This window comes from Ochotona princeps, chromosome 16 (genome assembly GCF_030435755.1).
Source record: "Ochotona princeps isolate mOchPri1 chromosome 16, mOchPri1.hap1, whole genome shotgun sequence".
NCBI lineage: Eukaryota > Metazoa > Chordata > Mammalia > Lagomorpha > Ochotonidae > Ochotona > Ochotona princeps.
Window position 1 is genome coordinate 50,773,589 of NC_080847.1, and position 16,002 is coordinate 50,789,590.

General features: G+C 58.1%; 1 protein-coding gene across 1 annotated transcript; it reads right to left on the reverse strand.

Annotated features, from left to right (window-relative positions):
- Positions 1 to 1,106: 1,106 nt before the first annotated feature.
- On the reverse strand, positions 1,107 to 15,937 carry LOC101533379 (transforming growth factor beta-1 proprotein). The gene is made up of 7 exons (XM_004597999.2): positions 14,615 to 15,937; positions 11,296 to 11,456; positions 9,654 to 9,771; positions 8,218 to 8,295; positions 7,943 to 8,090; positions 1,743 to 1,896; positions 1,107 to 1,387 (listed from the first exon to the last, which is right to left on the reverse strand). The coding sequence occupies exons 1-7, from the start codon at positions 14,970 to 14,972 to the stop codon at positions 1,229 to 1,231; spliced, it is 1,176 nt and encodes a 391-aa protein (XP_004598056.1). The 5' UTR covers positions 14,973 to 15,937; the 3' UTR covers positions 1,107 to 1,228.
- Positions 15,938 to 16,002: the final 65 nt, after the last annotated feature.

Consider the following 16,002-nt stretch of genomic DNA (forward strand, 5'->3'; position numbering starts at 1 on the left):
CCTGGTCCAGCCTTGGCTGTTACAGCCATTTGGGGAGTGATCTAGCAGACAGAAAATCTCCTCCCCTCTCTCTGACTTGAGTAAATCTTATGACGACCACCCCTTCCAAAGAAAACAACAGCAGAGGGAAAAGTCCCTGGCCCAGGAGGCCTCACCTCCCTAAGTCCCGCAAACCCTTCAGTGGTCCCCTGGGGTGGAAGCTGACAGAACTGTAACCTGCGCAGTCTCAGGGCGCAGCCACTGGTGGGGTGCACGCGAGGAAGCCTGCCATGCTTCTTCTATAAAACTAGGACAATCTGGCCTGGCCCTGCTCTGCCGTTCTCTGGGGAGCCGCACCTGGCACGTGACCTTGCCACCATCTCTGGCCTGTGAGCCTGTGCCGACACAGCTCTCAGCACCCTCCCCCTGCTAGCCTTCCTCCACCCACAAAGCGCACAGGGTGCCCCAACTTGGCCATCACTTCCAGATCTTGTTCTCTTACTCAGAACCCCACCCCAAGGCTGCTGTCAGTTTCCTGCAGGTCTGCAACACCTCCCCTCACATCACCCTACTCTTGTGCTCACTTACCAGAAAGGAGGTAAGACCTGCTCCCTTTAGCCTCCTGGGCATCAGTTTCACGATCTTTAAAATGGATATTGAAGCTGGCATTAAGTGGTGTAGTGAGTTAAGCCACCACCTGTTAATGCTGGCGTCCAATAGGAAGCATGGACTCAAACCCCAGCTCCTACACTTCTGATCACGCTCTCTGCCAATGCGCCTGGCAGAGATCCCCAGAGCCTGGGACCCTCACACCCACGTGGGAAACCTGGACAGACTTCCTGGCTCCTGGAATGAACCTACCGCCTTTCACATTTAAAACACAATGAAATGGGTATTATCAGAGTCCCTTCATCTCAGACTGTCACTAGACTGATTAAAATCATTCACTCACCGAAGGTACTGAGAACAATGCCAGAGGTGCCCAGTAAGTAGATCTAAAAGTGATCCTGCTGCCCACTGGGGCTGCTGGGAACAGAAGGTGCTATAAATAAGTGATGTGGTCACACGAGACCGAGCGGTGTGGGAGGAACCTCAGGGAGGCGCCTAAAGACACAGAGACCCGCGTCCTCGCTCACCTTTAATGGCCCTTAGGTGGGCTGGGGCACAGCAGTCCTTAAATACAGCCCCCAGGGCGCGGCGGGCGGAGGGGCGGAGCCGGGCCTGCCGGGGCGGGGCGTGGGGCGGGGCCTCAGCTGCATTTGCAGGAGCGCACGATCATGTTGGACAGCTGTTCCACTTTGGGCTTGCGGCCCACGTAGTACACGATGGGCAGCGGTTCCAGCGCCTGCGGCACGCAGCACGGCGCCGCCGAAGCGCCGGGGTTGTGCTGGTTGTACAGGGCCAGGACCTGTGCGTGGCCGGGCGGCGCAGGGTCAGACTGGAGCTTGGGAGTGCTGTGGAGGAAGGGGGTCCTCCACAGCCTGCCCCCTTCCTGCGCTTCCACGCAGCCAGCCTCTCTCCCCATCTTTCTATGCCTTCCCTCCTTCTCCCCATCCCTCCCTGCCACTCCCCTCCACCAGTCCCTCTGGTCTGTCCGGGTGTCTGCCCTGGTCTCTGTCCCTCTGCCCGCTGACTGCCCAAGGCCCTCCCTCATCCATCGCCATCTCTTCCCCACCACCCCTCCTCCAGCTCTCTTTCTGATTTCACCTTTCTCTGTCCTCTCTCGGGGACCCTAGCTCCCCAACCCAGTAGGCCACTCCTACCTTGCTGTACTGGGTGTCCAGACTCCAGATGTAGGGGCAGGGTCCCAGGCAGAAGTTGGCATGGTAGCCCTTGGGTTCGTGGATCCATTTCCAGCCCAGGTCCTTGCGGAAGTCGATGTATAGTTGCCTCACGCAACAGTTCTTCTCCGTGGAGCTGTGGGGCAGGTGCACGCATCAGGAGCAGCGAGGGGCTGCTGCGGTAGGGGGACCTCCCCCCACCAGGTATGTGTGGCCTGAGCAGTGCCCCCACTCCCTTTTCCCTTGCACGCCCTGTGATAACAGCAGCAGCAGTACCACACCACAGAGCACTCCCTGGAGTCCACGAGCACTGTGCCAAGAGCGTGGCAATAAACACTTGTTGTCCCGCGGTGTTACAGATGGGCCATCCGCAGCGTGGCCACACTCCGGGAGGGGAAACAACGCAGCTGCCCTCTTCCCTGATGGTCCTCCTTGGACGACAAGTGCTGGCTGGGTTCTGCTGGGGAATGGAGGACCCCTCCCTGGCCCCTGGCCCCACCAACACCACACAGAGCTCTCACTCTCACTTTCTTCTCTCCCTGTGGATGGACTCAGAGGATGGAAACTAGAAACTTCTCTTTCCTTCTCCCTTTCACTTCCTGGCTCACTTTCCCTGAATATGACCTAGGTGTCTGCCTGCCTCAACTTCTAAATAAACCTCAATACAATGCCCTCAAGCACCGAGACACGAGAAAAGCCCAAACACCTGCCCGGCTGGGTGGTGGGCACCATCTTGGCAGCTGTGCAAGGAGGGAGAGTTCCTGAGGGCCCACCACATGGGCTCTGCGCCCAGGTGAAATCTTCCATGGTGGAAACTCCACTGTGCTGGACTCAAGATCTCTAAGTAGGCTTTCCATAGAGCCAGGTCTCCCTGAGCAGAGCCATGGTGAGTGCAGGGTGGGGGTTTAGCTTAGGCAGCCAGGGCTGAGAGGAGCTGCAAGAGACTCCAGATTAAAGAGAATTCAAGGCTGGTGCTGGTGCTGTGGGTCAACAAGCTAAGCCTTTAAGTACCAGTTCATGTCCTGGCTGCCTCACTTTCCATTAAGCTCCCTACTGATGGCTTAGCAAAGCGGCAGAGAATGGCCCATGTCCTTATGTCTTTGAACCCACATGGGAGACCTGGAAGAAGCTGCTGGCTCCTGACTTCACATCAGCTCAGCTCCGGCCATTGTGGCCATTTGGGGAGTGAACCAGCAGATGGAAGATATTTCTCTGTGTGTCTCTTCTCTGTAAAATTGGCCTTTCAAATAAAAATAAATAATTAGAAAAAAAGGGGGCGGCACAATAGTCTAGTGGCTAAAGTCCTTGCTTTGCAGCCACTGGGATACCATATGGGCACCAGTTCATATCCTGGCTGCTCCACTTCCCATCCAGCTCCCTGTTTGTGGCCTGGGAAAGCAGTTGAGGACGGCCCAAAACCTTGGGAGTCTGCACCTGTGTGGGAGACCCAGAAGAAGCCCCTGGTTTCTGACTTCAGATTGGCGCAGCTCCAACTGTTGTGTCCACTTGGGAGTAAACCAGCAGATGGAAGATATTTCTATGTATCTCCTTCTCTCTGTATATATGCCTTTCCAATAAAAATGAATACATAAATCTTTAAAAAGGGGTGGGGAGACTCAGAGGAAGCCAAGAGCCCTTCATGCTACGTGTTGGTGAAGGAAACCCCATGCCAAGGGGCAGCCCAGGGCACTCCAATCTGCTGTGTGCGGGACTAGCAGGAGTCTGTGAGGATGTCAGCAGTGGTGAGCACTGAAGTATAGTGGGTTAAGCCCCACCTTGAGACATCCACATTCCACATCACCATGCCTGGGTTCAAGTCCCGGACACTCCACTTCCCATCCAGCGTCCTACTAACGCGCCAGGGAGGCAGCAGGACAGAGCTCACGGGCTCGAGCCACTGTCACCCTATGGGAGACCTGGGCTATTTTAGCTTCAGCCGGCCCCAGCCACACCCAAGCTATGGTGGGCACTGAAGGAGAGAACCAGCAGACAGCTCTCACTGTCTGACTTGCAACCAAAGCAACTTTATTCTAAGATGGCATCAGGGTGTTTTCTGTGTGGCAGTATGACAGCTGACCTCTGCATTTCCAGTTCTCAGTAGTACGTATGCATGATTTTGAGAATCAGAACAAATTAACAACAACAACAACAAAAGGCTAACGTTCTGGAAAAGTCAGACACTCACATGGACAGGCTTGAGGATTCTATGGACTCTCTGAAAGGACACCCAACTCGGATCCAGTGGCTGTCTCTTCAGGGGGCCAAGGGCAGTACTGAGGGTCATTGGGTGTCCTCTCGGGCTCTGGTTCACACACGGAATGGGGTACGTGGCATCCGCGGCATCAACCAGCCACAGAGCAAGAACATTCCAGAGGTGAGCAACAGGCACAGTGGTGAAGATGCTGCTGAGAACGCCCGCGGCTCATACTGGTACACTGGGATTCCTGTGGTACACTCGGCTTCCTGCAGCCAGGTGACGGCAAAAGTTGTTGGGTCCCTGTCACCCACATGGGGGAGGTTTAAAGAGGGACTGCTCCAAGCTCCAGGCCTCATCCTGGCTCATCAGATGGTTGCAGCCATTTGCGGAGAACCAGAAGACGAAGACGGCTATCTTTCTGTCCCTCTCTACCTCAGTTTTCCAAATATACCTGTATTTGAAACTATATATAATATGCATATTATTATATATTGACATATATAATTCATTGAATATATAATTCATTTATTTGTTTGAAAGTCAGAGTGACAGAGAAGGAGGGAAAGACAGGGATCTTCCATCTACTGGTTCACCCCTCAAATGGCCTCAATAGCCAATGCAGGGCCAGGCTGAAGCCACCAAGCAGGAGCTTCTTCCAGGTCTCCCACGTACTGATACAGAGGCCCAAGCACAAAGGACATCGGCTACTGCCTCCTGACACCATTAGCGGGCAGCTGGATCAGAAGTGGGGCAGCCTGGATTATAAAGTAAATCTTCAAACAACAAAAAGAAACAGATCTTACCTGAAAAAAAAAAAGAAAGCATCCTAGCCCTCTGTGAGATCCTGTGGGCCAGGCAGCAGAAGGAACCAGGCAAGAGAGAGGGGACCTGCTGTGGGCATCTGTGCTGCACATGGCCTGACCTGGGAAGCGGGCCCTGTGTGCCCAATGGGGTGACTCGGGCAAGAGGCACTGACACAGACACTCCTGGGGTGACACACAGCCTTTCCACAGCTACAAGCCAGAGGAGTGGGCAGGAGCTCGGTCTGTGTGTTGGGGCCTCAGTGGCTCCTTCCGTTCCTGAGCTGGGCCCGCCCGAGAGGAAGAGGCCTCAGGAAGGCGAGCACAGGGGAGAGCGCAGGCTGCTGGGGAGAAGGTTCTGTCCTTGGCCCTCCAGGCAGGGGCACTCGCCCTTAGGAGACACAGCTCTCCTGTCCAGGGCTCATGGGGCTCCCCACTCCAGCAGAGGCAGCCACAGCACCTGAGCAGCAAATATCTGGAGGTGGCATGGGTGGGGTGGGGTGGAGGTGTGCTGGACAGCACCCATGGGAAACACACCCTCCAGGGGACCCAGATGTGCGCCCAGAGGGTCCCTGTAGGACCTGGGGCAGTCTGGGTCTGCGGCCTTCAGGGCCCTGACTGGCAGCCCTCCCCTTCTCAGGCAGGTCCTGTCCCTCAGTGTGTCAGCCCAGGGACACCCAGAGCCCTCCCAGGTCCCTCAGGGGTTCCTTCCCCACAAGCGCCCTGAGCCCCGTGGACATGGAGACATTTCATGACACAGGCTCACACACAGGCACAGAAGCCATGGCAGCTGCAGTGGGACGCGCCTGAGGTGTTCTGAGGTGGGAATATTCCCTCAGACTGCTCCAGCTGAGTGCTAAGTTCCATAAAGATCCAAATCAGGTCTGCACTTACATGGGGAGTATTTCTCCTCAAATCCTCCTAGAAATTTCCAGAACTGCCACTTCCCTTCATATATAATATCTATTTTTATGTAATATTTTTATATATCTGTGAGATCCTGTGGGCTATATGTATTATATGCATCTAAATACTTATGCTTGTATAATTATATTTACATGTTCATATATATTACAAGTCATATAAACTTATATATTATCTACATTAAAAGATTTATATTTTACATAACAAATATTTACACAATATTTCTAAAGTGTAGTTATATGCTAATATTTACCTAATATATCAATATTTACATCTACCAATGTTGTTTTAAAGATTTATTCATTTTACTTGAAAGTAAAGAGTTACAGAGAACAGAAAGGGAAAGACAGAAGAGAGATCTTTCACTGCCCGCTTCACTCTCCAGATGGCTCCAACAGACAGAGCTGGGCTGGTCTAAAGCGGGAGCCAGGAGCTTTCTCCCACACAGGGGCAAAGACCCAATACTTGGGTCACCCTCTGCTGCTTTGCCAGGCCCCCAGCAGGAGCTGGATCGGAAGTGAAGCGCCCAGGACTAGAACCCGCACCCAGATGGGATGTCGACCCTGCAACTCAGACGACTAGCTTGCACAGGTGCCCACCATCTACATTTACATACAGTTGATAAATCCATCTCAAGTATAGTTACATAAACATTTATACTTCCTATAAATAATATATAGCAGCCATTTATAGAACATGTAAATATTATATGTACTGCATATAATGAATGTTCATTGTAATTATGTAAATATATAACTCTAATACATATGACAGCATATCTATGTTTTATCTACACTGAAGATTTATTTTTAAAGATACATTTATGGGGCCCGGCAGTGTAGCCTAGTGGCTAAAATCCTCGCCTTGAACGTGTTGGGATCCCATGTGGGCGCCGATTCTAATCCCGGCAGCTCCACTTCCCATCCAGCTCCCTGCTTGTGACCTGGGAAAGCAGTTGAGGACGGCCCAAAGCTTTGGGACCCTGCACCCGCGTGGGAGACCTGGAAGAGGTTCCTGGTTTTCGGCTTCGGATTGGCGCGCACCAGCCGTTGCAGCTCACTTGGGGAGTGAATCATCGGATGGAAGATGTTCCTCTCTGTCTCTCCTCCTCTCTGTATATCTGACTTTGTAATAAAATAAATAAATCTTAAATAAATTTCAGAAATCTATGTGCCTGCAGGGTATCTCTTGGCTCCAGCTCCCAGGGTCTGGACTTTGCAGGCTGCCTCCCTGTGGTCTTCCCCCATGATCTGGAAGAGAGCCAGGTGCATCCATCGCCAGGATGAGATTCAGGCCTGACTCTTGCCAACGACCTCACCGCTAGCCCCTGGCCTGCCTCGCTGAGGGGAGGGCCCTCTCTCCCGCAGCCCCGCCCTCCCTGGGGGTCGGGCACAGGGAGTAAGATGTGGTGGTGAGAGAGCCATGGGGAAGGGACCAATTCCCAGCCCAGGAGCGCCCTGAGAGAAAGGCCAGGGCACCAGGGCAGCTCACTCAGCAGGGAAGGGGTGGGTCCCAGGGCCTGCTCAACCCCCCACATTATGACTAAATTCCAGCACTCTGGGCCTAGCTCTTTCAGTTCGCTGAGCCCACAGCTCTCAGGCATCCCAGGACACTGCTATCCTGGCCATCCTCCCCACTTGCCAGCCATCCAGGCACCTGGCACTTGGCTGCCCTGAGCTCCCGCGATCCAACCCTCCACCCCAGCCCTGCCCACTCGTGGCAGCACACACATAGGCCCCACCTAGCTGCTAACAGGACACCTGCACCCCAGCATGGAACCCCACATCTTCTGTCCCCAGCTGTGTCACGGTGAGGGGGAGGTAGGTTTTGTGGGTGGGAGGGAAAATGTCACCATTTCAGCCCAGGGTCTCACCATTCAGAGCCCAGTGTCCCAGGAGGACAAGGGGCCGGCACTGTGTTCTCTGATCTGCCAGTGGAGTAGGAACCCAAAACACACCATGTTCTAGTTCCAGGTTCCCCACACTGTAGCTTCCTCCTCCCCAGTGGCATCACTTTGCCAGTCACAGACCCTGACTCCAGAGATCTGGAATCCCAGCTCAGAACGCCCCCTCCCTGCTGACAAAAAGTGGACTCCAACAAGGACCATCTTGCAATGCAGAGTTTAGCTTTCCCAGCCTGCATCTGGGCACTGCCCGACTCCCACTCTGCAGCAGGCAAGCCCCTGTGCCCACGGCAGGCCTCCCAGGTCCCACACACTGAAGGCTACAGAGAAAAGCCACGGCCAAGGGAACCGCCTTCACCTGAAGCAGTAGTTGGTGTCCAGGGCTCGCCGACTCCGGGAGCTGTGCAGGTGCTGGGCCCGCTCCAGCGGGGTGGCCATCAGGAGCAGGAAGGGCCGGTTCATGTTGTGAATGGTGGCCAGGTCACCTCGTCGGCCCGAACTGATCCCTGCATTGGTTTGTGACTCTCAGGGGGATGGGTCAGCAGCAAGGACAGGGTTGGGGGGGCACACTCGTGCACGTGTATGCTCACAGGTCATAGCAGGCCAGGGGCTGGGCCGGGGCTGTGTGCTCACCGTTGATGTCCACATGGAGGACGTTATCTTTGTTGTCACAGGAGCAGTGGGCGCTGAGGCGGAAACCCTGGATTTCCCCTGCGGGAGTGAGGAGAGGGACACCAGCGTGAGTGTGAGTGAGACTCAGCAGGCCCCTGGAGGAAGAGGAGGGAAGAAGCACACTCCAGGGGGGCTCCTCCTGCCTGGGACACCCCTCACCACCACACACACTCCAGCTCTCTGCCATGCCATGGCCGCAACTTCCCCTTCAGGTCTCAGGTCCCATGTCACCTCCTCACAGGAGCCCTCCAGGGTACACACACCCTTCCTGGCTATGACGTCACTATTTTCTCTGACATGGGTGTCTGGCTGTTTATTTATGTCAGTCTTTCAAAGCAGGATGCACCTGGGTAGAAATCATGAACTTTCTTTCTCATTCCTCTCTGGGGCCAGGCCCACAGAAAAAGGCAGTACCCGTGGGCTGCTGCTGCGGTGCACGTGTTAACCAGCTGCCTTGGACGTATCCCAGAAGAGCACCAGTTCAAAACTCCACTGCTCTAAGTCAGTTCACAGCAAGCAGCTGGGAAAGCAGCAGAAGACAGCCTATGCGCCCGGACCCCTTGAGAGAGTCTGGGTGCCTTCGCTGGGGATGCACACCAATTAGCGCTCCTCCCACCAGGACCCAAACCTCTCAACTACCCTTCCCTGCCCACAGCCCCTGTGGTTGCAGCTGTCTATCCTGCCTGTGGCAAGACCTCCGAAGGCCCAGAAGTGAATTGGGCTCCCTGAGGGCAGGACCCAGGGCTACCCTGCTCACACTGTATCCTGCTCACCCATGCCATCCAACACAGCTAAGCGCAAGGAGGTGTGTGAGTGTGGATCCCAGACACGAATGCATCAGTAGGGTGAGGAATGAGGACTGGGGACATGGCTGGACAGAGGAGTGACACAATCCTTTCCTGGACAGATCCAGAGTGCCAGCTCTCCCTGGGTTCACATCTTTGCACAGCTGCTCACTTACAATGCTCTGGGTACTCCTTCTGGTCCTTGCTGCTTTGACTCATCTCTCAAAGCTCAACTGAGAGGTGCCCTCCTCCAGCAAGTCCTCCCTGACTCCAGGCTGGGTCAGGCACTTGCTTGGGTCATCTTCCCAGCCCTGCCTGCCCACCCTGGGTCATCACTGCATGGACACAGGAGTGCTCCCCTCCCTTCCTGCACACCCCATGGACCAGGAGCACTGTGTCCAGGCCAGGACTGGGCTGTGTCTGTCATGCTGTGTCTGTCCCCTCATCCCCCATCCCAGGGCAGGGCAGAGCAGGTGGTCCGGTAATGGAGTCACCACTGACAGATCCATCCCTCATCCCCAGCTCTGAGTGTCTGATACCAGCATGCAGTCGGTGGGGTGAAGGGCAGAGGGACTCAGGAGCAGCAGGGGTGGGGCAGACCGGGATCATCACCTCCTTGGCTCAGCCACTGCCTCACAACTCCTGTGACATCAAAGGAAAGCCACTCAGCTGTGTTGCTGGGGGCCAGCAGCCGATTGCTGAGGTAGCGCCAGGAATCATTGCTGTATCGCTGAAGGATAAAGAATTTTATCAGAGAGATGATAGGAGCTGACTCCAGCACTCCTCTTCCACACACACACACGATCCAGGACCATGGCACACTCTACCTGCTCTCAGGCCAGCCTCCAGCTCCTGCCAACCCCACACCAACATTGGACTCCACAGCTCTACCCTCCCAGAGTGCCCCCAGAGAGAAGAGGCCTGGACTCCATAGGGTGGCTCAGCCTGTCCTGACTCCCTGAGGTGTGGGCTGTTCCAATTCCCCTGAGGCCATAGGCACCACTGCCAGGCTACACCCCTCCCTACCAGGACAGACCTCTAGCCCAGGCACCTGGGGCCAGCATTCTGGGTCTGCAGGGACACAGCAGGCAGATCTGACAGCCTGGGCTCTGGGAGCTCACTGCTATGTTAGACGTCATCTGTGACCTCAGTGCTTGATAAGGCCCAAGAATAACACACTTAGGAGCCTGAGGAGTTCTAGAACAATCCTGTACGACTCCAGGAACCTGGGGCCAATGTCGTGAAATGAGAGCTGGCTAAGGTGCTTGTGCCCCAACGCACAGTACTTGGGGTGGATACCTAGCCTTAGGGAACTACTCCAGCTTCCGTGCCCCAATGCACAGTACTTGGGGCGGATACCTAGCCTTAGAAAACTACTCCAGCTTCCTACTAGGGCCGCCCCGGTGAGGCAGCAGGGGTATCTCAAGTAGTCGGGTCCCAGTCAGCTCCATGGGAGACCTGGCCTGAGCTTCCAGCTCCCTGCCTGGGCCTGCTCACCCTGGACGTTTGGGGAGTGCACCATACCTACCCCATCTCTCAAAGAATAAATCAGCCAGGGAGACTCCGGGGCTAAAGTTGTGGTGCAGAGGGTTAAGCCGTGGCCTGTGACTCAGGCACCCCAACTGGGCACAGGGCAAAGTCCCAGCTGCTCTACTGGTGCTCCAGCTCCCTGCTCTTGCACCTGGGAAAGCAGCAAAAGATGGCCCAAGTGCCTGGGCTCCTGGAGCGCAGCACAGAATTCTGATGCAGTTGCAGCTTCCTGGCTCTGCCTGGCTCAGTCCCAGTCACCGTGGCCATCTGGAGAGAGGACCAGTAGGCGGAAGATCTCTACCTGTATTTCTACCTCTACCTCTACTCCTGTCTTTCTTTCCGTCTTATGAAAAAGAATTAAATCAAATCATTGTAATAAATTGCCTCAAAGAATATGAATTACAGCATAATAGCACTTACACACATGGCTTTGGAGTCCTGAAAACATTTCCTGCTCATCCATTTCCATGTTAAGCAAGGTGCATGTGGCCAGTGGGTGCCCTAGTGTGCAGATGGGTTCTGGAGCCTCCAGCCTTCCCCGAGATTTCACGTTTGAGACTCCTGTCATGTTTAAGGGTCCAACGCCTACACCCCAACCTTGTGAGCACTGAAGCATGCTGTCAAGAGTCTGAGTTCTGAAGTCCCCAGGGGTCTCTGAGACCCTGCAGCTTCTGCAGGGCAGTACCTTCCTCCCCGCTGGCCTCAGCTCGGGCTCCCGCCTCACCTGGTACAGCTCCACGTGCTGCTCTTGCTGCTGTTTGAGCCTCTGCAGGCGCAGCTCTGCCCGGGACAGCAACCACGGCTCAGGCACAGCTTCCCGGAGCTCTGTGCTGTTGAAGAACATGTACACGCTGTGCCGGCTCTCTTTGTAATCTTTATAGATTTCTAGGAGGAGATGAGAGAGAAGCGTCAGGGGACTGGCAGGGGCGGAAGCAGCAGCAGCGCACCCCTGGCTAAGAGTGGACCCCGAGTTTTGGAGCTGGCCTGTCAGACTTAGCTGAAGGTCCTTGGGAGCAGTAGTGGCCCCTTTGGGGTGGCCCCTGCCCTGAAGGCTCTAACACCCTGTCTGCCCGAGGCCCCCTCTCCACCTGTCCGGGGGAAGGGGTGCTGGGTGACTCACTTCTCCCAGGCCTTCAGCCCCAAAAGGGGCATCCCTGTGCACGAGGAAGGGTCCTGGGGACAGGCTGGGATCCAGAAGTGTGTCTGTGGCCTCTCTGACCTGGGCCCCACCCTCCTCAGGTCCTGTCACTGTCTGAGTGGGGACATCAGCATCACTTCTGTGCCTCCCCACTCCTGACGGAATGTCTGAGTGTGAGACTCCCTCGGGGCCCCAATCCTCATCTGTAAGAGGGAACAGGGGACACGGAGCAGAGAATACACGGGCACACGGGGCACAGCCTGTCCCTCAGTGATGGGCATGGTATGGGTACACCATGCCCTTCAGTGACTGGGACAGCACGGGCAAACGGGGCACAGCCTGTCCCTCAGTGATGGGCATGGCACAGGCACACGGGGCACAGCCTGTCCCTCAGTGATGGGCACAGCACGGGCACACCATGCCCTTCAGTGACTGGGACAGCATGGGCACACAGGGCACAGCCTGTCCCTCAGTGATGGGCATGGTATGGGTACACCATGCCCTTCAGTGATGGGCACAGCAGGGCACACAGGGCACAGCCTGCCCCTCAGTGATGGGCACAGCATGGGCACACGGAACATAGCCTGCCCCTCAGTGATGGGCATGGCACAGGCACACGGGGCTCACCCTGTCCCTTCAGTGATGGGCATGGCATGGGCACACCATTCCCTTGAGTGATGGGCATGTGGGGCACACGGGGCACACCTTGCCCCTCAGTGATGGGCACGGGCACAGGGCTCACCTGTCCCTCAGTGATGGGCACAGCACAGACACACGGGGCACAGGCTGCCCTCAGTGATGGGCACGGCACGGGCACAAGGGGCACAGCATGCCCCGAAGTGATGGGCACACGGGGCACACCCTGCCCCTCAGTGATGGGCACAGAATGGGCACATGGGGCACAGGCTGCCCTCAGTGATGGGCACGTGGGGTACTGCCTCACTCCATCATGTGCATGGTATACAGCACTATTTACCACACACTGCTCAGGGCACTTTACACAGAGCAAGACGCCTAAACCTCACAACAACCTCCTGAGGAAGAAGCTCCATTACGTCCATTTAACACATGGGGAAACTGAGGCCCAAGGACATCCACCTGGCTAGGAGAGAGTGTGGAGTGGAGTTCCAGCTGAGCCAGCCTTGTGCCAGAGCCTGCAACGCCTGCAGCCCTCAGCTGTGCTGCCTCCCTGCAAGGTGAGGATGTGGGGGGTGCTGGGTCACCAACTGCTCCCTCCTCACCCTCCACAAACGCTGAGGGAAACTAGCTTGAAGGCCCAGGGACAGGGGCCTGGGAGGAGAGCTTGCAGGGGCCACTGCTTGAGGGTCCTGGAGTGAGGCTTTGTGAACCAGAGGCCACTTCTTCCCGTGGGGCTTCCCTGACTCCCTCCCTTCCTCCAGGAAAAGGGCAGAGTCCAGGCTGGGGGCTAGGGACAGGAAGTGAGGAAGGAGGGACAGGAGGGGCTGGAAGGCCTGAGGGGCTGGAGGGTGCCGGCAGAGAGGCCCTCATCTTAACAGGAAAACCAGTGGGGACCGGGTGATATGAAACATGGCCTCAGGCACAGAGCCACACTGCTTTGGGGGAAGTGCAAGTGGCTCAGGGGAGAGGCTCAGAGCGACAGGAACAGCTAGCTACCCACAGGCCAAGGTGAAGGCGGAAGGAAGGCCAGACAGAGAGGTGGGGGGGGACACACTGAGGTAGGGATGAGTCATGGACCCCATGTCCACCGCCCTGGTTAGAAAGTGAAATTTGGGTGGGTGGGAGCGGCGGCCCTACACCCCTGAGGACCTCGCCAGATCCTGGGATCCCGCGTGGGCATTGACGGGGTGGGGCTAGCAGGTGCCCCACCCACAACTGGGGTGAGCTGGGCGGGAGACGACGCAGCCGCGAGGGCGGGGACCGGACCTGCCTCGTCTCGCCCCGGGCTCCGTGCGCGATCCCCGCCCCCCTTGGGGCACGGGAAGGAAAGGGAGGGGAGAAGGCGAGGCTGGCCGGACGCTGGGGCTTCCCCGGAGCGCGCGGGAGGAACTGCGCCTTAGGGGTCCTCTCTGCGGGCGTCCAGCTCCGCGGGGTACCCCTTCCCCCTCGGGGAGGTGAGCGCTCCTCCTCCCGCGCGTGGCACTCACGTGGGACGGCCTCACCCCTACCTGAGCCTCCTGCACCGTCCACCTCGCCTGGCCCTCCCCCACCGCTGGCCTCCTGGCGGGCCCCTCCCGTCGCGCGGCTCAGCCCCAAGGGCTCCGCAACCCGTTTCCCACGCCGGTCCTTCCCAGCTCCGAAGTTTTAAGTTTTCTTGGGATTCCCCGCTCTGTGCCTTCGGGTCCAGGTGTGAAACACACCCACCCACCCCCCGCCCCACGACGGTCAAACGCGTCCTTTGCACCCCGTCTGGGTCTCCGCTCCCCTCCCTCCGGCCTCGCGCCCCTGGTTCGCCATTCGGGGAGCACTGACCACTGTCTCCATCCCCGTGGCCCCTTGCCATGCCGCAGGTTCCTCGCGCCCTGGAGGTGGCTCCACTCCTCCTGGCACTTTGCTGAGGTCCCTCACCCAGTTCTGCTCCTTCAGGCTTCCCGTTCTGTAACCCCCAAACTCCGAGTTCCCAAAGCTTGAAGACTCCGCCTGTTCCCACACAGCGGCCCTCTCCACAGCTCCCTCCAGGTGGACCTCGCGTTCCACCCGTGGCCTTTCCCCAGAAACCTTCCCCCATGTCCACCTGGCTCACTGTCTCCGACCACATCCCTAAGAGCCAGCGCCACTCTTCAGGACATCCAAATCCCCCCTCACCCCAGGTCCCTCGCCTTCCATTCCCCGGGTCCCCGCGGTCCCCTTCTGCTACTGGTAATTTCCTCCCCGTGACCCCGGCACCGCAGCGTCCCCTCCCGGGTCCCCACCCCTGGGAACTCACTGTTGCCGGGATCCACCATTAGCACGCGGGTGACCTCCTTGGCGTAATAGTCGGCTTCGGGCTCGGGCTCGGGCTCGGCGCTCTCCCCGGCCACCCGGTCCCGGGTGCTGTTGTACAGGGCGAGCACGGCCTCGGGCAGCGGACCCGGCGGCACGTCCCCCTGGCTAGGGGGGCTGGCTAGCCGCAGCTTGGACAGGATCTGGCCGCGGATGGCCTCGATGCGTTTCCGCTTCACCAACTCCATGTCGATGGTCTTACAGGTGGACAGTCCCGCGGCCGGCCTGCCGGGCGCCAACAGTAGGAGCCACAGCAGCGGCAGGACTAGCGGCAGCAGCAGCCGCAGCCCGGAGGGCGGCATGGGGGAGGTGGCGCACCCCGGCACTGCCGAGAGCGCCAACAGGGCTGGGGTGGGATGGGGAGGCCCCGCCCCGGTTGGGGGCTGAGGGTCTCCCGGCAAAAAGGAGGAGGGTCTCGAGGGGAAATTGAGTTTATCAGAAAGAAAGAAGCAGGGGTTTAGGGGTGGCTCTGACCGGGGTTTGTCTTCCGAGTCCTACGGGAAAGGAAAAAAAACAAAAAAACAAAAAACGGAACCCCGGCTGGCTCCGCTACCAGAAGGTGGGTGGTCTTGAATAGGGGAGCCAGCAGGGCAGGTCTGAGAGAGAGACCCGTCGCCCGGGGAAGGTAAATTTGTAGGATGCGCCGGGGCTAGAGACGGGACCAAGGGGAGGGCGCCGGGCAGGGGGAGCGTCCGAGGTCGAGGGGCAATGCCTTCGCGGGAGACAGGGTCTGTGGCTCCGGAGGGCTGGTCCGGAAGAGGGGGCGCTGGGGTCGCCTTGTAGGAAGGAGGGAGGGAGCAAGCGTCCGAGGAGGAGGAGGGGAGGAGAGGGGAGGCGGCCTGGGGGGTCCCCAAGTTCTGCCTCCTCCCGGGCCAGCGCCGCGCCAAGCGGTCCCCGCGCCTCCGGCTTCCAGCGGCAGCGGAAAAGTCTCAGAACTTTTTTCCTCTTCTCCAACCAGCTCGTCCCTCCTCCCGCTCCTCCTCCCCCTCCTCCCCGCAGTGGCGGCGGCGGCGGCGGCGGGGGCGGCTCGTCTCAGACTCTGTGGCCTCGGGCTGCTCCTCGGCGGCTCCTTCCTCCGCTCAGCTCCCGGGGCGCAGGCCCTACCCGCGGGCGGCTCCGAGCCGGGGGGTGCCCCGGAGGGGGGCGTCCCCCCCTGCCCCCGACCGGGGCCTCGCTGTCCGGCGGATCCGCGGCGAGTGGAGGGAGGGGGCACGGTCCGGGGCGCGAAGGGCGGCGGCGGCGGCGGGGACCGGCTAGGGCGGCGGGGGTTTTGAAGCCGCCCCGGCCCCACCCAGGAAGCGCGCGGGGCGGGGGCAGCCCCCAGGGGGAAGG

Bases quoted from the DNA above. Each gene is read 5' to 3' on its own strand.
- LOC101533379 (XM_004597999.2), bottom strand. From the start codon at position 14,972: ATGCCGCCCTCCGGGCTGCGGCTGCTGCTGCCGCTAGTCCTGCCGCTG. The intron at 11,457-14,614 runs GTGAGTTCCCAG...ATCTCCTCCTAG, and splicing joins AATGGTGGATCCCGGCAACA to AAATCTATAAAGATTACAAA. The intron at 8,296-9,653 runs GTGATGATCCCG...TCACTCCCGCAG, and splicing joins GCAGTGGCTGAGCCAAGGAG to GGGAAATCCAGGGTTTCCGC.